Source organism: Physcomitrium patens, chromosome 7 (genome assembly GCF_059467195.1).
Source record: "Physcomitrium patens ecotype Gransden chromosome 7, ASM5946719v1, whole genome shotgun sequence".
Lineage (NCBI taxonomy): Eukaryota > Viridiplantae > Streptophyta > Bryopsida > Funariales > Funariaceae > Physcomitrium > Physcomitrium patens.
In genome coordinates this window covers 5,817,892-5,841,816 of record NC_143416.1, presented here as the reverse complement: position 1 = coordinate 5,841,816, position 23,925 = coordinate 5,817,892, and the positions used below count along the sequence as shown (strand labels likewise).

At 37.4% G+C, this 23,925-nt stretch overlaps 3 protein-coding genes and 1 long non-coding RNA gene across 7 annotated transcripts; all 4 read right to left on the bottom strand.

The window, feature by feature from the left end:
- Positions 1 to 6,996: 6,996 nt before the first annotated feature.
- Positions 6,997 to 12,225, bottom strand: LOC112284415 (putative 1-deoxy-D-xylulose-5-phosphate synthase, chloroplastic). Its single transcript, XM_024524182.3, has 9 exons — positions 11,074 to 12,225; positions 10,814 to 10,939; positions 10,515 to 10,679; positions 9,634 to 10,056; positions 9,210 to 9,483; positions 8,685 to 8,992; positions 8,167 to 8,448; positions 7,730 to 8,014; positions 6,997 to 7,519 (listed from the first exon to the last, which is right to left on the bottom strand). Exons 1-9 carry the CDS (start codon positions 11,248 to 11,250, stop codon positions 7,355 to 7,357), a joined length of 2,205 nt encoding a protein of 734 aa, XP_024379950.1. The 5' UTR covers positions 11,251 to 12,225; the 3' UTR covers positions 6,997 to 7,354.
- Positions 12,166 to 15,181, bottom strand: LOC149988530 (uncharacterized). Its single transcript, XR_016504330.1, has 3 exons — positions 14,478 to 15,181; positions 14,281 to 14,349; positions 12,166 to 12,235 (listed from the first exon to the last, which is right to left on the bottom strand). It is a non-coding gene; the product is annotated as an uncharacterized LOC149988530 (long non-coding RNA).
- A 99-nt stretch (positions 15,182 to 15,280) lies between these two features.
- LOC112284505 (uncharacterized) lies at positions 15,281 to 17,809 on the bottom strand. Of its 4 annotated transcripts, none has more exons than XM_024524358.2 (6): positions 17,091 to 17,509; positions 16,832 to 16,918; positions 16,551 to 16,655; positions 16,344 to 16,424; positions 15,862 to 15,954; positions 15,281 to 15,642 (listed from the first exon to the last, which is right to left on the bottom strand). In XM_024524358.2, the coding sequence occupies exons 3-6, from the start codon at positions 16,606 to 16,608 to the stop codon at positions 15,500 to 15,502; spliced, it is 375 nt and encodes a 124-aa protein (XP_024380126.1). In that variant the 5' UTR covers positions 16,609 to 16,655; positions 16,832 to 16,918; positions 17,091 to 17,509; the 3' UTR covers positions 15,281 to 15,499. The 4 variants fall into 4 exon arrangements, with proteins under 4 accessions (XP_024380126.1, XP_024380127.1, XP_024380125.1 ...); XM_024524359.2 differs by having other exon boundaries at positions 16,832 to 16,913; XM_024524357.3 differs by lacking the exons at positions 16,551 to 16,655; positions 16,832 to 16,918 and adding an exon at positions 17,518 to 17,809 and having other exon boundaries at positions 17,091 to 17,335.
- Positions 17,810 to 21,389: 3,580 nt separating this feature from the next.
- Positions 21,390 to 23,881, bottom strand: LOC112284256 (uncharacterized). Its single transcript, XM_024523920.3, has one exon. It carries the CDS (start codon positions 23,375 to 23,377, stop codon positions 21,605 to 21,607), a length of 1,773 nt encoding a protein of 590 aa, XP_024379688.1. The 5' UTR covers positions 23,378 to 23,881; the 3' UTR covers positions 21,390 to 21,604.
- Positions 23,882 to 23,925: the final 44 nt, after the last annotated feature.

The following is a 23,925-nucleotide window of genomic DNA, read 5'->3' as shown; positions in this document are numbered from 1 at the left end:
GTTTCTTCACCTGTGATAGATTTTGTACATGGCATAAAATGTGCCATCTTGGTGAAACGATCTACTATCACAAATATAGAATCATAAGATCTTGAGTTTGGAAGATCTGTGATGAAATCCATAGAAACAGAAGACCATGGTTGTTCTGGTATAGGTAATGGCTGAAGAAGTCCGTAAGGTCGATGTCGAGGAATTTTTGATCTTGAACAAATATCACATGATTGTACAAAGTCTTTGACTGACTTCCACATTTGTGGCCACCAAAAATCTCTTGATATGAGTTCCAGAGTCTTATTATATCCAAAGTGCCATGCTGCTGGAAAGTCATGACGTGCTTGAAGAACACGCAAACGTGCTTTTCCTTCTGGAACATATAGGCGTCCTTCAAAATATAATAGATTATTCTTGAACTCAAACTTAGAAGAATCATGAGACTTGGAAGAATTATTCTCGATATCATGAACAAGAGGGTCTGAGGACATACTGGACTGGATTTGCTTGAGAAAAGTTGAATCAACAGTCAATGTTGATTTTACTGCTCGGAGATGAAATTGCTCCGGTTTCAAAAGGACCGTTCTTTGTTGCTCAAAAGCTACATCTCCTTCTTTTGGTGCAAAATAAGAACATCTAGACAGGGCATCGGACAGACCTTGTTGTTTTCCTGGCCGATAAGTGATAATGAAGTCGAATCTTGACAAAGACATACTCCAACGAGCTTGACGACGATTCAACACGCGTGCTGACATGAAATACTCGAGGTTCTTGTGATCTGTATACACAGTGACTGGACTAGAAGCACCTTCTAGATAATGACGCCATTCTTGAAAGGAATCCACGATTGCAAGAAGTTCTTTATCGTGGATCTCATAATTGATCTCGGCTGCTGAGAATTTTCTTGAATGAAAAGCTATCGGATGAAGTTTGTCATCTGTTCCCATTTGTGATAAAACTGCACCCAAGGCAAAATCTGATGCGTCTGTTTCCATAAAAAATGCCTTGGAAAAATCAACACGATATAAGACTGGTGCAGAGACAAACGATGTCTTCAAGGCTTCAAATGCTGCTTTCGCTTCTTGATTCCATTGGAATTTATCTTTACTAGTCAAGCGTGTAAGTGGAGCTGCAACTCGTGAGAAGTCTTTGATGAAGATCCGATAGTAATTGGCAAATCCCAAGAAACATTGGACATCTCTTACAGTCTTTGGAATCTTCCAATCCATGATTGTTTGGACTTTCTTAGAATCCATCATAAGACCATCATTTGAAATGATGTATCCTAAAAAGTCAACTTGAGTAGTGTGAAATACACACTTTTCCATCTTGGCGTACAATCTTGCATCTCTGAGTTTTTGTAATACTTGACGAACATGTATTTCATGTTCTTCAACATTCTTAGAATAAATCAGGATATCGTCTAGGTAGCAGACGACAAAATTGTCTAAGAATTCACGAAATACATCATTCATGAGATGTTGAAAAGCAGCTGGTGCATTCGTGAGTCCAAAAGGCATGACATTATATTCAAAATACCCGTACCTGGTTCGAAACGCAGTCTTCCATTCATCTCCTTCTTTGATCCGTACTAGATTATATGCTCCTCTTAGATCTATTTTTGTATAGATCTTAGCTTGATTTAACTGGTCAAGGAGTCCTGATATCAAAGGTAATGGATACCTGTTCTTGATGGTGATCTTGTTGAGTCCTCGATAGTCAACACACATTCGTAAAGATCCATCTTTTTTCTTTACGAATAAAATTGGAGCTCCTGCTGGAGATTTTGAATGGCGTATGAAATTCTTCGCTAAATTCTCGTCAATATATGTCTTGAGTTCAGCCAACTCATCTTGTGATAAACTGTAAATTGGTCCAAATGGTGGCTGAGTTCCTTCCTTGAGATCGATTGAACAATCGTATGGGCGATGCTCAGGAAGAATATCTGCATTCTTTTTCTCAAAAACGTCTTGATAATCCTGATATTGACTTGGAATGCCAATTGAAGTCTTTACGCTTTCAGAAATAGGTGCAGCATAAATAGCAAAAGTTGATCCTTCTTTTGCTGCGTGTATAAATGCTTTTGCACCTATAGGTGTGAGTTTTACTATACTAGACTCATGGTTTTTTACTTGGTTAATAGAACTGTTACTAATGCTCTGAGGAAAATCAAGTTTACGAGAAATCCAATCTATTCGAGGATTATACTTTTCTAACCATGATAAGCCTAAAATTACTGGACTAGAGGGAGATCTAATTATATTAAAAATTACGCAACTACTATGACCATTTATTACTACATCTACAGGAAGTGTTTCGTGAGTTACATCTCCAGAAGACAACGGACGACCATCTATGACTTCTACGTGTACAGGTTTAGTTTTTTGTATTAATGATATTCTATGACATCTAGCAAATTCTTCATCTAAAAAACAAGATGAGGCTCCTGAATCTACCAAGGCAGAGGCTTTGTAATTATTAGGTCCTAAACGCACATCTATTATAAAACAAGGAGATGGTTTTGAGGAGAGGATAGGACCTTTATTAGAAGTTGTACAAGATTCCAGCCGCACGGTCCCTATTGTAGCTGGACGTACTCGTTTTCCGACATACTGTCTTCTTTGACAGCCGTACTCCTCATTTTGTAGTTACGTCGCTTCTTTGGACAATGTTGAGCAGTGTGCTTAGGTTCTCCACAATATAAGCACAATCCTTCTTGTCGACGACGAGACTTTTCTTGCTCAGTAAGAGGTTTGAAACGTACCGCATCAATTTGCATATCCTCTACTTCCGAAGGTATGTGTTGAGGAGACGTCGGTGTCGCCATTGAATTGTAGTAACGTTGAGGCCCACTTGTGCGACTCTCGGATCGAAATTCAAAAAGTCGATTGTCGCACTTCACAGCAAAGTCAATTGCTTGACTCAATGTTTGAGGATCAGGTAAATTAAGCATCAATTTCTTTACCTCATATTGTAATCCATAGAGAAATTGACTCACAAGTGCGGCATCATCCCACTTGATATCAGTTGCAAGTTGTCGAAATTGCGAAGCATATAATGTTACTGATCGATTGCCTTGTCGCAAAATACGGATCTTGTTGGTTGCAACACGAATTGCATCATGTTCTCCAAACATGGATCGAAACTCCGCCAAAAAAGCCTCCGGATTATCTAATATTGGATCTCGTCGTTCAAGAAAAGATGAAAACCATGACAATGCTGAACCTGAAAGAAGTGTACCAATGAATCTTACTTGTGACCTTGGAGTTGGATAGCTCTGGGGTTGAAGTTCAATCACTAGTTAGACCTGATTGATGAATCCTCGAAACTTGGATCTGGTACCATCAAACTTCTCGGGCAAGGCAACTCTCGGTTCTCTAACACTCGAAGGGTGTTCCATTCTGGGAGAAGGGACATGGTTTGGTGCAGATGTTGAAGCAGCCCCAATCATCTCTATATCTTCACTTCCTACCATTCTTGTTGCTCCTTGTGGTGGTAAATTGAGTTGATGCATCGCAAGCATTAACTCCCTCAATTGTTCTTGCATCTGTGCCATTGCACTCTTCATTTCAACAAGCTCTGCCATAGTAGCACTTAGAAAAGAGAAGATGTCTAACAACGCTCAAAACAAATAGAAGAGAGGAATTGATAACAAAGAAAATACTAAGAACAATATCAGTTTAAAAGAGGGTAATCCGCAACTTCTAATGCGCTTATGTCTTATCAAGAAAAAGGGGTAATCCACTCTTAATCAAGAAAAGACAAAGCTCTGATATTGTAAGTGTACTCTTGTCAATCTGTCAGGGACAAGAACTCGATGAAAGCTAAAGAGTAAGTGAGACTTTTTTCAAAAAGAAATAGGACAAAATAGAAATATGTATATTAAGAAAGAAACTGGAATGGCTATTGCCAAAATACAAGAAAACTAGAGACCCTTGAAACTAGACTAGAAGCAAGAAAGGAGTTGACAAGAGTGAAGAGGGCTTCACTCTTGCCTCTATATATACTATCTAACTAGAAGCCACGTGGCGATGTTCTATAAGACCTCCAATATATGTTGACTTTCTAGGCCACATGCCTTTGCTTGCAAGGCAAGTTTTCTATGGATGGACCACGTAGTTAGCTTGTTCTTTAAGCTTCCAACATGCGTGGCACATGGCTAACTTGTTGACCAAGTTTCTAACCTAAAAGTCAACTATAGACTCCTATAAAGTCAAAGCAGCATCTATGAAGCTTCTAAGAAGCTTCTCTAGAAGATATTACACAATTAACCTACTTTTACATACTTTTATCTATTCATATAGGTAATTATATGTATGTCCGTGACAGAATCTTATGACCACCAATGGATAGGAGATGTTTTAAAGGTTATATTAGAAGTAGAATTAACAATAGATTTTAAAGAACAAATGAGGGTAAGAGATACAAGAGATGTAAAGTATTGAAGGAAGAATAGATAGTCTAGCAGATGCAATATTACTATGTAATTTGAGTGTAATCATGAAGAATTGCTAAAATTGTGACAAGAATTTTTTTTTCAATAATTTAAATTGATTCCCATTGCAACTTAAAAGTTTAAGCTTTAAGGGATATTATAAATGTAGTAATAAGATTGAATATAGATGCATTGTATAACTTACTCCAAATGGTGGGAGTGTACATCAATATTTTTAAAGTTTTGAAGATGTTTTAATGTCCATCTAACATTTTATCATCAAGTCTAGACAAAAGGCTTTGACAAGGCAATGAAGATGATTGAAAGAAGTCCAAGTCAAATGAAGGTAGGTAAAGATAGCAACTAAGAAGTAGCCTAATGATTACCATAACCAATTGACCTAGTAAGGTGAATTAAGAATAAGTCAAGATTGCTCCTTTGAGTGAAACAAAGTTAAAATAAACATGTAGATTAGAAAACAACCTATGAGATCAATCCTTGATATTAAGACTACTTCTATAACGAGGGTGCAATCTAAGAGAGGTAATAAATCAGATAATAAAATCTTTAGGCAAAAGTTTGCATACCTAAAATATTATGAAGCACTACAACAATGAGTAGGAAAATAATTAGAGGAAAGAAAATAAATTAAGATAGAAGGCTATAATAAAATAAATTCTATCTAATCAACAAAAATAATAAAAATTTCTATTTAAGTGGAAAAAAAAGGAATAAAAATTTAATTTTGATACAATTGACTTAGTATAATTAATCATTATAAAACAAACTTGTGCCTCTTTTGAGCATCTTAGTCTCATTGTTAAGATTTTCAAAGGAATCTTGCATTTGCAAGTACTAACATATATATATATATATATATATATATATATATATACATACATATTTTTTATTTTTTTAATAAATTAATGTCTTTAGATTATTAGTATTATTATTATCATATATGATTTTAAAATAAATTATTTAAAAATATATTTAATTGGAATTAAGATTGATAAAATATCTTTAAAAATAAGTCAATTGCAATTGCAAAGATTCAATTATAATCTTTATTTAAGAATATATATGTATAAATATATAAATATATATATATATATATATATATATATATAAACATCCATATTTATTTATTTATTATGAATTATTTTAGAAATAAAATAATAAATTCTCTCAAAAGATTTTTATAAAAATATAAGTTAGATTATTAAATTAGCTTTAAAATATAACTTTCATAAAAATATTTTAAAATATTTTAAAGCTTAGTTTATAATTTTATAAACAAATAAATAAATTATATATTATCATAATTAATATTATTTTATGCATAAAATTTTGAAATATAAAATAAATATATCATATTATATAATTAAATGAATGATTTTATTTTAAAGTACTCTATGATTTTAAAGAATTTTTTTATAAATGAATTTGTGCTAATTTTTTGTGCTTTGTATGTAATTCAAACATGTCTAATATTTTTATATTTATAATAAAAAAATAAAAAATAAATTTATAAAATTTTAATAAAAAAATCTATATTATTAGTCCTATTTGAGGCATCTTAAATACATGTGTATATATATATATATATATATATATATATATATTTCACAAGACTAAAATAAATTCTAAAAAAAACTTATGGAACAAAAGTTTTTGACAATAACAAAACTCTTTACATATCCAAGTATGTTCGGATTTTGAAGTAAATGAAATACTAAATTCTTCAAAACGAAATAGAATTTTGAATAACAAATGCTTCTAATAATTTAGATATCAATGAATCAAATAAATTTTGGTTGATTAATTTGTGATGCATTAATATCATAAGTTAAATTTTGCATAATTCAGACCTGGTAATATGATTTATCTTAATTAACATATACTTATTGTGAATGTTGTTAAATTTTTAAAACAAAAATATATAATGATTTTTTACGTTTTAGAATTTTATTTTGCATTAACTTTTAGTGAGTCATTTTACATGTTCAAAACCATTCATCATACAATTTATGAGTTTCTAAAAAACTAACACTTAAATTATAATTTTTATTGTTGGATCAATTTTTACAATGTTACTTGTCAAAATCAAGTATCTATCGATAAGTTATTATTAATTATTTTTTAAAAAAATGGTCATATCTATATTTTTTAAAAGTATAATTTTAATGTTTTTCAGAAGATAATCACCTTCATTCCATGTTTTCTGCACTACAATTCCTTCACCACCATCGATTCCTTACAGTGTATCAAATAATTAAATTATTGATTCAAAATATGACAAATTTTCTCTCCCAGGGTTTAAGTTCTGAGAGATTGAAACCCCATTAAGAAGTAAAAGTAACAGTGTACAATGAAAATATAGCTACAAATAGTATTACAAATATATGCATTATCTTCTATGTTACTACATGCTGTACTTGTAATGAATGCTTCCATCATCCTACAAATCACACCTAAACAATACAGAATCCAGATCAAGAGATTTGTGTAGTGCAGAACATTTATGAGCCAAAATACAAGCACTGCATAAATAGCTAGCAGAACAGACATTACAGAAACAAGCGATTTACAAAAATTATAAAAATTGGGGGGTGGTTACATTAAATGCAGTTGAATGTAGAGGGATTTTTCCTCTCAATGAGCAAGCTTAGCACCTGCTGGGTCGATCCAAATTTGGCATGGCAGACCCTACAATGTAACCGTGTGGGACCTGAACTAAAGCCTGCTGACCAATGTAAGCAAATTACAGGCATGGCATAATTGACCAGAGAATGCCAATACAAGTATATTACATACAGTTTCTAAACATTTTGATCAGATGGAGGACTGTGAAGCGAGTGCACTAATTGAGAAGAAGGCTTGTAACTGGGGCCATCACCCCCAACAAATTCAGAACGTGATGAATTTTCAGCTGCGAGGAGCTAATGACATGATTTGCAGAGCTTGTCTTGTCTTCCCTAGAACATTCAAGGCTGTGGCTGCGATGTGGCCAGCAGTTAGACCTGCTTCGGCAAACTGGTCATTCGGTGCTCCGTGTTCGATGTAACGGTCGGGAAGTACAAGCGGTCTCCACTGTTCACAGAATGGATCAGGAGAGAGATGAGAAGCAGAGTTCAAAGTTGGATAGAAATGCATGCCGGGAGAAACTATCACCAGCACTCACCTTGGACTGTGTCACAAACCTTCAACGCAATCGCAAAGACTGTTTTGTAACGTTAGAAAAAAGGAAACGTAAGTGTTGTAGAAGAATCGCAATACAGCAGAAGAGGACAGAACACTTACTTTCAGCTTTCCATCGAGAAGCCCATCTAACGCCATAAATTGCGCAACATGAGATCCAAAGCCTCCAACAGCGCCCTCCTCCACAGTGATAAGCACTTGATGATTTTCGGCCAATTGACGAATCAGACCCCGATCAAGGGGTTTGCAGAATCGACCATCAGCTACAGTAGCTGAGATTCCCACGTCGGCAAGTAGAGAGTGAGCAGCCAGGCAGTTTTGGACCATAGTGCCATATCCCAACAGAGCCACATCTGTGCCTTCCAGCAGAATTCTTCCTTTGCCAACCTGCGGTCAACAGATGCATATCTCGTCAGAAATCCAAATTTGGTATGATATGCAGAGACGAAAATATGATATCTACGTGGTGTAAGAAAGTGCTAAGACAGACTATCCGCCTCAGAATTGATTGTGTGGTGTTTTGAATGAATGACACATACCTCAATTGGAGTGCCCTTATTGTTTGCAGGCAGTTGGACCCCGATTCCGTTACCTCTGGGATACCTGAAACAGCTGGGGCTATCATCAATCACAGCAGCAGTTGCTACCATGTTGAAAAGCTCGGCTTCATCAGCAGGAGCCATTACTACCATGTTGGGCAAACAGGCCATATAGGTCACGTCAAACGCTCCACAGTGTGTTGGCCCATCTGCTCCAACAAGGCCGGCACGATCCATTGCAAATCTGACAGGCAACTTCTGCAGATCTACATCGTGTACGACCTGCGGGAACATTGTCGCATGAAAAATTAAGCACTCGAAAACCGACATGTGAGGACAATTATAAGGAATTCCATAGTACTGATAAACCCAACATTAGTCTTCATCCAAAAGAGATCTTGATGAGAATCGAAATAACATCCTAACAAGAGGAAGTAACGTGTTCAGACTAGTTTGACTAAATCTGACGACATGGAATAATAATTGAAAATGAAACCAATTGCCATACGTCCTCTAACCTGATCATATCCTCGTTGAAGAAAGGAAGAGTAGATACTACAGAATGGCCTCAGTCCTTCGCATGCTAGTCCCGCGGCGAAAGTCACAGCGTGTTGTTCCGCAATGCCCACGTCAAAACATCTTTCTGGAAACCGCTTTGCGAACATGTTCATTCCTGTACCACCTCCCATAGCTGCATGTATTCCAACAATACTCTTGTCAAGCTCGGCCTCGGCTATCAAAGCCTCCGCGAAGTATGTGGTATAGGCTTGTGTAGCAGTCTTCACTTTATGTTGCTTGCCAGTTGCTGGGTCGAACTTAACAACGCCTGCAGACCAATACCAACCGAATTTGAGGACAGTGGTAGTGACAAAATGAAATCTTTCTCAATTCCATGATATCAACTGTACACGGGAAGAAGAGGACGCGTTTCTACTGGCATAAACTTACCATTTTGACTACTGGGACAGATCTTTCTCAATTAAAAGACTTTATGCTGATTTATGCTGATCTAGACACGAAAAAAGGTGGCGGTAAAGACTTACCATGGTACTTATCCGCTGCTCTTTCAGCGTAGGGGTAACCTCGACCCTTTTCAGTTACAAGGTGAATCAACACAGGTCCAGTGGTTGCTGTGTTCTTTACTTCCCGAAGGATTGTCACCAAATCTTCGAGATTGTGGCCGTTGACCGGGCCAATATAGTAGAGTCCAAGCTCCTCGAAGAGAGTAGACCCAGATCCACTGATCATACCACGTGCATACTCATCAACCTTAGCGGCCAACACATGTGCCGAACCTCCAAGTTGCTTCGTCACCCCCTGCAATGATAACCCCAAGATGAGGTAATGCAAACTATCGACCTATAGCAATTCAAAAAAAAAAAAAAAAAAAAAAAAAAAACGTATCGATTTTTTTTTTTTAACACAGATGAATATAATAAACCAAACACATCGGTCTCATGTGCCTACCTTTGCAACCTCACGGAGCTCACGAAGAGGCCTACTTGACTGGAGCTTGCTGAGTGCACTACTCAAAGCACCAACAGGAGGGGCAGGGCCATCAAGAGTGGCTGTGGGTAGAGATACTTGCTTGTTGTCATTAAGAATGACAATCATGTTGCAATCAAGATACCCGGCATTGTTCATAGCCTCATAGGCTTGCCCGGCAGTCATAGCTCCATCACCGATCACGGCAATAACGTTGTTCGTTCTGCCTTTTAAATCTCGTCCAACAGCCATTCCTAAGCCCGCAGAGATGCTGGTGGAGCTGTGACCAGCTCCAAACGGATCATACTCGCTCTCTGCTCTCTTAACGAAGCCTGAAATCCCAGCCGTTTGTCTCAGGGTTCTCATCTTGCCCCTTCTCCCGGTCAGGATCTTGTGTGGGTAGGTCTGGTGACGACCAGTGAACACAGTCGCTCATTAGAACGAGTTTGGACAATCTTACTAAACGCTAACCACATGAATGGATAACTTAGATTTCAAGTGTGTATGAGATTATTGTTTTTAGCTAATGCCCCATTCCAAACCGTTTGGTATAAGTCCTGAAGATTAGCTTTTTGTCCCGAGGAACGTGAATGAAGTGCAGGGGAACTACAGTGAGCTATTAGTACTCCACTAACAAAGATCGTGAACATCCACATCTCATGGCAGGAATCGAGAGTGAGTGAGAGAGAGGATCTACAGGGGGAGAAATCTTGTTTAAGCACTACATCGACAATTGTAAAAAATAAAAATAAAAATAAAAGAGGTTGAGTAAAAATACACGGAATTCTAAATGTGAGCAGCATTGTATGCTCGACATTCCTGTTAGTTCTGGCGGTACAAAGATAGAAGCAGCTATCACACACCTGATGGCCAACATCCCACAAAATCTTGTCCTCCGGGGTATTAAAGACATGGTGTAGAGCCACTGTGAGTTCAACAACACCCAAGCTCGAGCCCAAATGTCCTCCTGTCTTCGAAACCGTATGAATAGTCTCGGCTCGCAATTCGTCCACGAGTTGTTTCAGCTCCTGCAAACATTACGTGGGAGTCATTTTTAAATGGTGTGAAAAACGACCAAAGAAACCGAAAAGGAAAGTAGAAACAAACCACAACTCAAGCACGTCCTTAAAGAAGTGACCGGGAATGAGATCGCAAAACGTACTCGCACGGTGAGATTCTTCATGTGGATGGGATAGTTGATGGTATCCAGAAGTGGCGTGAGTGGCTTCTCGGAGGGGTATTCAGCGTCCGTTTCCGTCACTGCGGTAGCCACAACCCTGCTCTTCTCCTGCACACCCAGGTACTCAATCGACACACTCCATAAGTCCAATCCCCATCTCTGATCCTATATCTTGCAAATAACAGAGCCTTCTCAACTAGCCCAATTCACGTCAACGAAAATAGAAGTGAGAGAAATCTTACAAAAGAGCAGGAGCGCGACAACGATTGCGATTCTTTCGACAAATTCATCTTCTGGGTTCCAAAGAAACTACTCGCATCCGCTCGCAGCAGAGACGAGGAAGACGAAACAGGCAACACTTGCTTGTTGAGAGCCACGGCTTGGTTCACAGCCATCGCAGTAGTCATGGCAGCAGCCATGACAGAGCCTAAATTAACAGAACTTTCAGCAATGCACAATTCCACAAACCTCCGCGACGAGAACCGGAGGAGAGGACACCACTTGCAGAACAAACGGAACAAGACTCACTAACCCGGTTGGTAAAAAGTACGAATCACAAACTAGAAATCATTAGCAACTGGGAAATGCACCAGAAGGGCACGGAATGCACACAAGCCGCTCTGGAGGAGTCCCTTCTAACACCTCCCCGTCACGTTACGATCGCATTAAAACAGAATGACTTCGCCGCCATCGGGCCCAGATCAATGGATTTGGGGATTTCAACGATTCTCATGAATAGTCCGGATTCTCTGTCCGTTCACCACACGTTTGACACTTTCTCGGTAGCCATTTAAACAGAGATGAAAAACCCACAGCGGAGAATCCACATGCAAAAGTCCACTTGAAAACCCATATTTACCCCCCCTCCCCAAAAAAAAAAAAAAAAAAAAAAAAGAGGGAACAAAGTAAGGGTCTCAGCTGTTTTCATTGCTAATCGGGTGACACATCTAAGAAGCCTGGGCGGCGCTTTTGATGTCACCCGAAGTTCCAGAGGGAGGGGGGCTGAAAGGCGAATCGAGCAGTGTGACTGGGTGACAACCAACTCACGACGCGATCGAAATTCAGGTCGCCTCGTTTCCATAACCGGAATCTCGACGGTCATGGCGTCGCTGCAGCGCATTGTGCGGCGCTGACCTCCGCCAATGGGCAAAGAAATTCGGGGGCGAAGGAAGGGATCCCCAACAGCATCCGCGGAACCGAATAGAACTAATGAAACCCCACGAGATCTTCACGTTCAAAGATGCCTTGCGGAGGGATTAGCGGGATTGATGCTGGGTCTTCTGCTGGTAGGGAGAATGAGAAGAGAATTGGATCCTGGTGAAACTACATTCTAACTAGATTCCCCCGTCTGATCTCTGCTGCTCATCAGGCTCAGTAGGTCGCTCCGTTGCGCCATCGATCATTCTGAAAGGGAGGGAGAGTGAGTGAGTGAGTGATGGGGAGGAAGGAGAGTTGCGTTGCCATGCTCACGCAAGGACTTCGGCGCCGGTGGAGAAGTTCGTGATGCCGCACTGACGGAAGCCGACGAACAGACGGACGGAGGGACGGACGGACGGACGAATGCCCGAACGAACGAACCCACTCCTGGAGCTTGAATGAATGAATGAATGAATGGTGTGTTTGAGGGAGGGAGGGATGAATGAAGGGGGTGGGAGGACGGGTCGGGGTGGCATCTTGGACCCGCTATGTGGGCCCCACTATGGATTTTTGGGGATCTGGGCCACGACACTTGGGTACAACATGAGGAAACTGAAATGGAGAATACTTGAGAGAGAGTAGTTGGGGTGAAGGGACCTTTTGCATTAAAATGTGCGATAGACAAAACTAACTACTTGATTATATACTTGTGTTTTGATGTGGTAGTTTATTTCTCTCTTTTTTTTCTAATTTGGGTTGAATTCAAAGTTCTAACTATGAGGGTACACAATAATATTTTTTGAATTGTAGTGTATCTATACAAAAGAAAGCTTAGTTGTAAGACAAAGAGATAATTTAAGAAAAAAATAAAATAAAATAAAATCTTCTCGTTGTTGGTTTAGATAAATTGCCTTTTAATTGGCTGAGATAAAGAAGCCTTTTCATTTGCCGGAAATGTATGTTGAAGTAAATATAAATTGTCTTTGCCAGTTACATTCAGGAAACATAATTGGTTCTATTGTTATTTATTTTTTTTATTTTTTAGATTAACATTTCTTGGATTGATTTTTGATTTGGGAAATTAAAATGTTATAGCTTTTTTGTGCTCCATGATAGAGGTTTCCACTAATAAAATAAGAGTATATATATATATATATATATACATATATACATATAAATTTTGATGTGGTAGTTTTATATTCTATGTTAGTTGAAATAAAGTTCTATCTCAAAGAGTACACAATAGATTTTGTAGTTGTTGTTATTGTCAACTTTTCAAGCCACTGTAACAAAATAAAATAATATATAAAGATGTTCTTTCTATCTCTTGGATTTTTTTCTTCATACATACATATATATATATATATGCATAAAAACTCATTGATATAGGATTGTTATTATTGTTTTGTCACCATCTTTTTGTTATAATTTATTCAACATATGTCAAAAAATAAGAAAATAACCAAAAATTTATAATTTGTTAAATTATAGTTATGGAAGTATCTTTAAAATAAATGAACGAAATGTAGTTCCATTCTTCTCTTTATATTATGTTCTCCAGTCTTCTTTCAATTTCATTTGTACATACTGAGTAAACCACAGATAATATAAAAGATAATTTTATAATCGACCTGAATAAAAAAACCCCTCAACATAAAAAATAATCCATAAATTCGAATATTTTAATTTTATATTAACGGTTCAATCAGCATTACTTGTAATCTGCTTTCAAGCTTCTAGTACCACAACGTTCCATTATAATACATACCATTCTTCCCATTGGTACATTACAGTAAAATCAAATGTTTCAACATGAAAATTTTAATTTTAAGATATATATATATATATAAAAAATAAATATATAAAATAAATATATATATTATATAAATATATAAAATATAATATATATATATATATATATTTCATATATATATATATATATATTTCATATATATATATATATATATTTCATATATATATATTTCATATATATATATATTTCATATATATATATATGAAATATATATATATATTCCTGAAATCAATATGAAAGATTTCCGCATAAGAAATAGCTTTTAAAGCGAAATATTTTTTCTATAAAAAGGTAAATCAACACATGTTCCACAAAGCAATGGAAAAAAACAATATCACAACGACGAATAACAGGGCATAGATCTTCATCTATCTACCATTCCTCATACACAAACATATATATATATATATATATATATATATATATAAAGGTTTGTTTTTACACTGCCTCATATGCTATTCTCATACAGATCCCCACCCCCCCCCCCCCCCCCCCCCGCCCCCAAGATGCTGCATTGCATGACTCAACAACGCCCTCAAATCCATGCGACTCCTTCAATATCGACACCCTGAAAATGATACACCAGAGCAGGACAAAATCGAATGCTTTTACACACAATCCGAGGCATTCTGTTTTTTACTCAGGAATGGGAAATTGCAGGTGGATTTTTGCAAGAATGAAAGGAAGGAGACCCACCTTTGCTGCTTCTCCTCCTCCAATGACCCCACTTCTCCCACTTGGGCCCCACCCGGCTTCGGTGATCTGACCTTCAGCAGCATCTTGTCAGGAGCGTTGCAGGGATGGCTTCGAAGGATCTGAGCACCACCCAAGGTGGTGAGCTGCAGCACCGTTTGCATGGCCACTTCGTCATACAGAATGCACTTGGTCCGCCAACGCTGGGTCAATCCGGGCTTTGAGGCTATCAAACAGGCTAATGCTTCAAGCTAATGTGTTTTTTGTGTACATTGTAACATCTGTCATTGCTTTGTGTTCTGACATCAGGAAGGAGTCGTAGGGGACGATAGTATTACCAGTCAGTGTGATTGGTAGTTTCTCTGAGCAATTGAGGAGCTTCATGCTGATGAAGAGCCAGATTCATTCACCACCAGAAAGACCTGCTCTACTCTCTTGTGAGCTCTGCGCATTTGAATAGTTGGATCTATGCATGTGACGTTTCCCCCAATTCAAAGAAAGGTTTTCATGAATCTTGGTGCTCTCGGTTACCTGGTGATTTGAACACATGTGCATGAGCATGTGTCATTCTGTGAAAAGTAGTAGGAGAAAATCACCTTGATACCGACAGTGTAGATTGCGAGCTTGTAGCAGGTCAATTGATTTGTTGATGTTTTGGACTTGTGATGCTGTTACTTCTCAGAGATCACAGCCAGTGCACAAGGGAGTCTCAGAGCTGGACCTTTCGGACGAGAATGAATAGCCTTTCAAATGTTGGTAACCAGAAATTATTCAAAACAATATTCATTCTCATGATCCCTGATGATCTGGTAAAGACCAAAGCAGCATTTTCTTTTTTCTTTTTTCGAGAGAGAATGGAAGCGTTCCCTCCACAGCATATTTCCAACCTTGAAGGAGGGAGAGATCCTTTAATTGCCCATTCCACAATTCGATCAAGCCTTTTACAATTGGTCACAGTTCCTTGAGATGAGATTTCATAACCCTGTGTGAAGTGAGGTTTAGAGTCTAACAATCTGGTTTCTATTTTAGTGGTACCCTGGCAAATATGGCAACTTCTGAGTCCCCCGAACCTTCCGCTGTCCGAACTTGCGGCACAGGCAGAAAATGGCGACAGACAATATAATGAGGCAGAATACTCCAATGCCGATCCACATGAGGTACGTCCGCGCTGTTCAGTACGAGAAGAAAAATCTAAACTTGATCAAAACTTCACCTACACAGAGAGAAGGGTCCCAATTGCGGAAGAGAACAAATGCTGTTCTATTGCTGTGTTAAGAAATTGATAATTCTAGAATTTGGGACAGTGGTATTGATGCTTTTTATCAGCGGTTCACAGGATTTGTTATTTTAGGATCGAGGTAGTGAAAAATGGGTCTATGAAATATACCAGGTGTGGGTGGAGCAGGAGAAACTTTTGGAGCTTCAGGTGGAGTGACCCGAGTAACCGGAGGAACGGCCCGGGGAGCTGCGGCAAGCGTGTCTGAAACAACGAGCGGTGCAATGTTTTAATTAAGCCAAGAGTAAACGTGAAAAAAGCAGCTCCGGACTCCTTCACTTGCATACAGAGAATTGACATTGGTTCAACACACTCATCGAATCCTAACATGTCAACATTCATACCTTATTGAATCTCCAAACGCTTATTATGTGTTCTCAAGTTTCTAACAAAAAGCTGCAGCATGCTTCAATGACCCAAATCACAATAATACAGCTACTTTTTACATGGGATTGGTCGAAGACTAAATTACACTTTCGGTTTGAATGACTGTGGGGCGAATCACATGGCAGCTCTTATGAGATTGCCTCGTATACCTCGAGATCAAGGTATTGAAGACAAAGCCAAGTTCACAATCTCAGGAGGTAACTCACCAGTAGCTTGAAGTTGAGCCCTGAGACGAAGTTCTTTGGAGAGGCTGACCTGCAGAGCTTGTGGGTAGTTTGCTCTGGTCCCTGAAAATGGTAAATTCGGAGAACCGTTAAATAGCAAAGTCATCTAGTGCATACTTTTCGTTAAGCGAAAGCATGAAACCTCACGTATGAAATGATAGTGATTCGTCATTTCTGAGTATTCTCTACCGTGGCATAAGTTCTTGGTCATTTTTACAACCAAGAGGTTTTTCAAAAGCATATCCATGGAGTTGAAGCTCCCCCTCCATTAAAAGACTGGCCAGTCAAACATCCCTAAACACGGATTTGAGAAATTCTTCAGTATCACTAAGTGCGTATAACCTACAATGCATGCCTACGATCAACACTCGAATCGAACAGAAAAACCCGGAATGCGAAGTATAATGTCAACGGAGACGTAAAATTTGCGGGAAATATGTTTCACAAACCACGGGTGGAATCCCAGTCACCTCATTATTGGCCGGTGCGCGGTTAAACAGCAAGTAGTTCACAAACTCCTTAACTACATGTCTCCGTGAAAGATAAACGCGACTAGTCTTGAAGATATTGAGACATTCACAGAAGAAAAAAATCAGGAATGATCGAGGGTGATGCACAGGGCTAAACTCTTAAAACCACTTTCCAGTTTCACAGCTTCAAGTATTATTCCCTACTACCCTGGCTACATTCATTTACCGCATAAGACAACCACAGTGTCTGAATGTTTACCAGCACTCGCAACGCACTGGGTCACCGAACACACCAAAAGTAGCAGCATCGTAAACCCTCCCCACCAGCCCGCCATCGCTGCCAACAGCATAGCCCTTCTCTTAAACAGTCTCCGACCTGCCTGTTCAACCCAACTCTGAAAAGCACAGCAAACTGAGAAAGATACAGGAAAACTGACTAGAAGCTCTTCAATAAAACACCCTGACTTAGTGAATTGCCACAGAGCTCACATCCTCCTCATCATCCTGAACATCAACACCAAAACCAAGTAGAATGTCAAAACTAGAGTTTTATCCGAGAAGAGGGCCAAGTTTGAGCGCTTCTTGCTATTCCCACAAGGTTACAGCATTGGAAACGTCCTAAAAGCAGGACCTGAGCCTCTGCAACCCACGTACTTCGCATCAAACAAAGCCCACACGCCAGGCACCTGCTGTTTTGTTGCAGGAAACAGAGTCTCTGGATCAGCAGAAAGTGCAGGACCCAGGTTCCAGAATTTGCTTGTTTCTACTCAAAACTTCTCTTAGAGTTGGCCACCAAATCCTGTTGCAAATGCTCCAAATGTTCTGCAAATTTCTTCATGTTTGAAGGAAAGGTTGTTTCATGCAACACATTAAACTCGTCTGGGTACACATCAAAATTTTGCTCCATGAGGGAGCTGATTGTAATGGCAAGGAAACGTTACTCTTGGGTCATCACCCAAATGAAAGCTAATGGTCATGGTTTTTCATAGCAAGACTGGGCTTTTCAGCTTCTTCCTCACTGCAGTACTGCATTTAACCCTAATTTCTAGCTACTCTTGAGCACAGGGTTGTTCGAAGATCAGCCATGCATTGTAGGATTCTAGCACAACAATCGCAGTATTTTGGGTTCATGGAAAGTGGTTTTTAGGTGTTTGCAATGTGATTTAGCTTCAAGTCATCAATATTAGGATATGTAAGTATAATAATAATAATAATTATTATTATTATTATTATTTTAGCAGGCAAAATTATTATATTTCAGAAGAAAATGAATTATAATATTATATCTTTTCTAAAATCATTCAAATATAAATAAATAAATAAATAATAAATGGAAAAATATTTTATTTTATCTTTTTAAATTTGACAAAAATAATATGGATTTTGAGATGTTTTTGAAATATATATATATTTCAATGTAAAAAATGTAAATCTAAAATAATAGATAATTTTTTGTCTAATTTATTTTCATTATTAAATATAAAAAATAATTTAGTTTCAGAATTTCAATTTTTCCAATCAACCATTAGAATAATAAAGAAAAATTCAATCCACTAAGTTTTTGAACATATTTATTTGTTTTGGATATTTCTTATCTCCGTTATACACTACTCTGCCTAATATCTTAAACATAAAAATATGAATTATGTTAGTTGTTTTGATTTAATATAATTATAATAAGTATGATATTTTTAATATTAGAATATTTCTAATGTATTGAATTAACTTTTTCTTTATAAATTGAGTTTTATGTTATGTTTGTTTATATAAAAACCTTGGTCTTTTTTTTCTATCTTATAGTTTTAGCAAACCCATTTTATTTTATTTTGTTTTAAATAGTCATCAAAAAAATATTATTTTTTTAATAATTATTATTTTTATAAATAAGAAGTAGAAAAAATTATAATTTTTCGTATATTTAAAATAAAAATAAAAATAGATATTTTAGCTCTACTATTTAATGCTAATAAAAAAATAATTAAAAGAAAATTAATGCATTACAATATATAAAGTTGTACAACATTAATAGTTTTAAAAAAATGTAGTTCCAAAATTGAGTAACATACAACTATGTTGCATACTGTTATAAATATAAATGTATAGATTTGCAAAATATTGGTTATTATGGCTAAAAATGATCAAGTATCAAAATTAGTGTAGGATATGTATTATTTTGTAATAGAAGAAAGTATTGGTAGTAAACTTTGAAAATCACATATATTATTTTTTTTGTCTTACAAATCAAGATTCAAATACATACACTTACAATTTAAATAAAATATACATATATGTTTTTTTTTTATTTTATTTTCTAGAGCCTTTGTTGGTACCACCACATGTCTAAAATATTTTTAGAAGAGTTTTTAAAATTACACAATAATATTTGGTTTGTTTAACAATCAAATAAAGATATAACTAACATAAATGCTTATTATTTAGTATTTTTATATTTTTGAAATATATATATAATAATATGTTTGTAAATATTAGTCAAGTTTTTTTTTTTTTTTTTTTTTTTTTTTGTTTTTTTGTTTTAACTGCTATAAAGTATTATATCTACTTATTGAAATCTTGAGTTCTAAAACCAAAGTAGATTTATTCAATAATCCACTAGAAATAGAAGTACTTGCTTGTTATATTATTTATAATTTATAAATATTATTTTATTTATTTGATTTTGATCATTTTAATATTTTTAAAATTTTTGTTACTTGGTTTGTTTAACTATTGAAGACAAAAAAATTTCTAAATGCCACCATGATTATTAATTTCTAAAAATAATATTTTATTGATGCACATTTGAACTTAGATCAAACAAAATAAAATTTCATATTTTAAAATATTTTTATAACATACTAAGTAGCATTATTAGAATTTCATAAATAATAATAATTTATAAAATAGAAACTTGTTAGAAAGATCTACCACTATTTCAATCTTATAGTAATAGTAAAATTTATAAAGAACTTTAATAAAGTATGTGATAATATTATATAAGCTTGAATACAATTGGCAATGGCTTTGATATTTTTATAACATTTGGTATTATAATTATGATAATATATACCTATTTACTTTTAAATTTATTATTTAAAATTAAATTAAGCAAAGCATAAAAGGTTTTTAAAAATTTATAAATATAAGTATTATTACTTATTTTTATTTTAAAATGTAATACTTATAATGTGATGTGTATATTTATAGAGAGAGAAAGAGAAAGCAAGAGAGCAACATTAAATTGATCTATGTATGTCATAAATTAACCTACCTTTTTAATTACCAGAGGGGGTCATCCTACATCACCAACGTCTTCATTTAGCATCTCTAGAGTTCTTTTTCTCATTCACAGTTGCATTATGTGCCTGATGTGTGCACAATAAGTAGTGAGAACAATTGAATTTTTTTACTTTTTTTTGTGGTCTAATTGAAGAGAGGAAACGTTGGAATGGAGTAAATAGGTGCAGTAGTTAGGACATTGTATATGATGGCAACAACAAAAGTGGGTCAATTTTTAAGATTTGTCTACAATAATTTAATGTTTTCCTATATATGTATAAATGTATAAATATATAAAATGTATTTTTTATGAATTATCTGAAATAGTCCTAGCAATTGATGTAATTAACAATAAAATAAATATGTGATTTTTTTTACTTCAACATTGTGTGTATATATGTGCCACAATAGAAAACATAGATGTTATGTTTTGCAAATTGTATTATACATATTTGTTTAATGTGTGTAATTTAATACATAAATTTTCACAAATGCATATAGAAAAAAAACACAATAAAAACTATTTTGAGATTTTATACTTACATTTAAACTAAATTATCCAGTTTCAAAATAAACGTTAAAATCAAAATAACAAAATAAGTTCATTTTGCATCTCATTGTACAATAAACCACCAAGTGTTTTCAATAATAAGTACATCTTGTGTAAATATTAGACCTAATGTCTCCAAATAATTTAAAAAAAAAAAAAAAAAATTAAGGAAACCCTTCCCACCACTAAAAATGAGTTGGGGTTTACAAGGAGTATTTCCATAATCAATAATACAAACTATGCACATATATATATACTTATGTCTGTACTAGAAAACTGCAAAAGACAGGAGCTCAAATGGTTTTTGGATGAACAACGAGAGACAAATTAGGGCAATGATGAGTTCATAGACTTTCGAAAGCACCGAAGTCCCACTCATTTGTAGGCATCTATGTAGGCAAGACAGCCTCACTCACTTTCATAGCCGACTGCCTACGAAGAAATGCTTTGGCTTTACCTCTCTTCTTCCTTGTACTTCGTAACAAATAGACGGATTAATTTTCCTTTGTTACTACTATTTTCGTGTGCTCTTAAGACTTTCTCCTAGGAGGAGAGCATCAATTGTGAGAACCACGGAGGGCCTATGTTAGAACTGCTTACATGCAGTAGTCAGACATTGAGCAGATTATCAAGACATTATACTAACTGCCGAGGTGGGGGAGATTCACCCCTGTACGAGACAGGTTCGTTACAGCTGTTAAGGCCGTGCCATGTGGAGATGTCACCAAAAACTTTGGCTCATACAAAACATTCGAATGTTTTTATTAGTAAGCAAGGTGAGACCTAACGAATATCAGACTTTACAATGTAACCCAGCAAACTATGATTTAAGTCTAAAAATCAAGGAGCTAGAGATTGTATATTGGTCCGCGAGTATGGACCACTGTGGGTTTTTATACAACCTCGTTCAGGTATACTGGTCCGACGAGGAATCCCAAGGAACGCATTCACACCTGCAGGGCTGCCATTGTAGACACAAGTTCTGACAGGTCCCGCTTCACTTTACCAGCCTCCACATGCGTTTTGGTCTTGAGGTTCTGCAAAAGCATGGTGATCTGCTCCTTGGCGCTTAGAATATAGTCTACTACCTCAATCCATTGCTTTTTGGCCGATGCCAGCTGATCGGCACAGCTTGCGGTACCTGCCTCGTACCGTTGTTCCCACTGTTTGACAAGTTCCTCAGCGTCTGCATCTGTTCTCTTCGCAGCGACTTCTTTCGCGATCACTTTTGCCTCCAACTCCTCTCTCTCATTCACCACTGCAACATAAGCCGCATCCCACTTCTCTTTGCTCGCCTTGTAGAGAGCCTCCAATTTCTTGATGGTGGCGACATTTCGAGAGAGCAGGTCCAGCTTCTCCTGACGTGCAGCTTCACATGCATACACTTCCTTTTCACAAGTAATTGCTTCTTCTCTTTCTTGATTTGTGTACCGTTTGCAACTCTCCATGACCTCCAAAATAGTCTGCTTCAAACCACCAGAGACGGAAGTCCCTAAAATTTCCTGTGGCAGAGTTCTGTCCAGTTGCAGCGTTATTTGCAACTGAGCTCCAGAAAGTGGTTGCCCGTCTGCTAAAATAGGTTTCAACCTTTGACAGCGGTCGTTATGCTCACCACACAGGATCTCGAGATCCTTCTCCTTGTTGGTAGTCGCAAGCTCATGTTCCCACGCTGCCTTGCGAAGCTGCTGATCTTTAGCCACAATAGGCTGAATGTTGGCATCGAGGAGGTCTTTCTCTTTCTGCATGCGCTCAATATCTGCAAGATTGATTTCTTGTGAAGCAATACGATTGCGCAGCTCCTCAATGTCTGCTTGAATTTCATTCTTCTCAGCTTTCTTCGCCAGAAGGTCTTCCTTGCGCTCCTGCAGTTTTTTCTCTGCGGCTTGCTTGTGCCACTGCAGACTGCTAATGATTGTATTGAACTTCTGCTTGTCGCTCAAGAAGTCGGCCTTCTTTGACTCCAAACTTGTGAGAGGAGACACTTCCGTAGACAGCTTCTGCAACTGCTCCTCCACTTCTGGCACTCTCAGTTTGGCTACTTTCTCCATAACCTCAGCAGTACAATCCTCAAACTGCTGACGAAACGCATAGTCCAGACGCTCACACTCATCATCGTCTCCCGCCAAGAAGCACTGGTAAGACTGACTAAGATTTTCAAGAAAAGACCTCGCCCCTGCATCGTCAAACGTTTCGACCGATTCCGTCGCCTCCTGGTGCAAGAGAAGCTGAATAAGCCACACTAAGGCCGCAAGCAATCCTGGCCATGTATGTGGACTCCCAGCGGCATACAGAGCACTTTTACTAATCTGGAACGGATATCCTAACCTCTTAAACACGACCGGAACGTCCTCCTCAACTTTCCCGGACAGCTTCAAGTTCGGATCCACCTTCTGAAACAAAAACTGCACGATATTGAGCACATCTTTACTCGCAGGCGACACCAAAAGCTTCGTCGAAATCGGAACGTTGTAACCGTGGGTCAAGAGATACCCCGTCAAGCTGCGAATGCATTCCTGTTGGAAGGCCCGGTCATTGAGTGGCCTCGGATCAGTTCGAGGCTGCGAGCTCTTCCCCCCGTGAAAGCTAGCCCGCCTTTGCAGCAACCCAGACTTCCCTCCATTCGAAATCCCGGGAATTCCATACGCTGGCCCGACATTTGACAACCGTGCCGTCTTCCCCACCACTCTCGTCGGCACCGCTGCCGACACCCTCCGACTCATTGATTCCTTCTCAATATCACCCCCGTCTCAAACCAAAGGACCTCACATCCACTATCACTCATCAACCAACTCCGCGGCTCCCTCACTCTTCCATAGCTCTGCATCACTCTGCCATCACTCTATCCTGAACCACCTTCCACAGTAACACTCCAACTAACGACAACATTGACACTAAGAAACTCAAAAACCTACATCGCTCGCCATGGCCGTACCTCACAACTTCCATAACCACTCACCTCCGCAAGATCACCGTGATACGACGACACCGTTGCGTTCTGAATCACACCAACAACAGCGACAACAACAACATGCTTCCGCTCGAACAGAAATAAATGGAAGCACCGTTTGAACACGACAACAAACGATCCAACGAATATATCACCGCAGCACACTACAAAATGGTTGCAAATGAGTGACGTTGATGGCTTTCTGGAGAAGTCCAGTTCCGGGAACGAGAGCGAAGGTGAAAAATTCAAAAATGGGTGCGAGCGTCTGAATCGGGGCAGGGATTCAAATATTCCGGAGGGAGGGAATCAGGGAATCAGGGT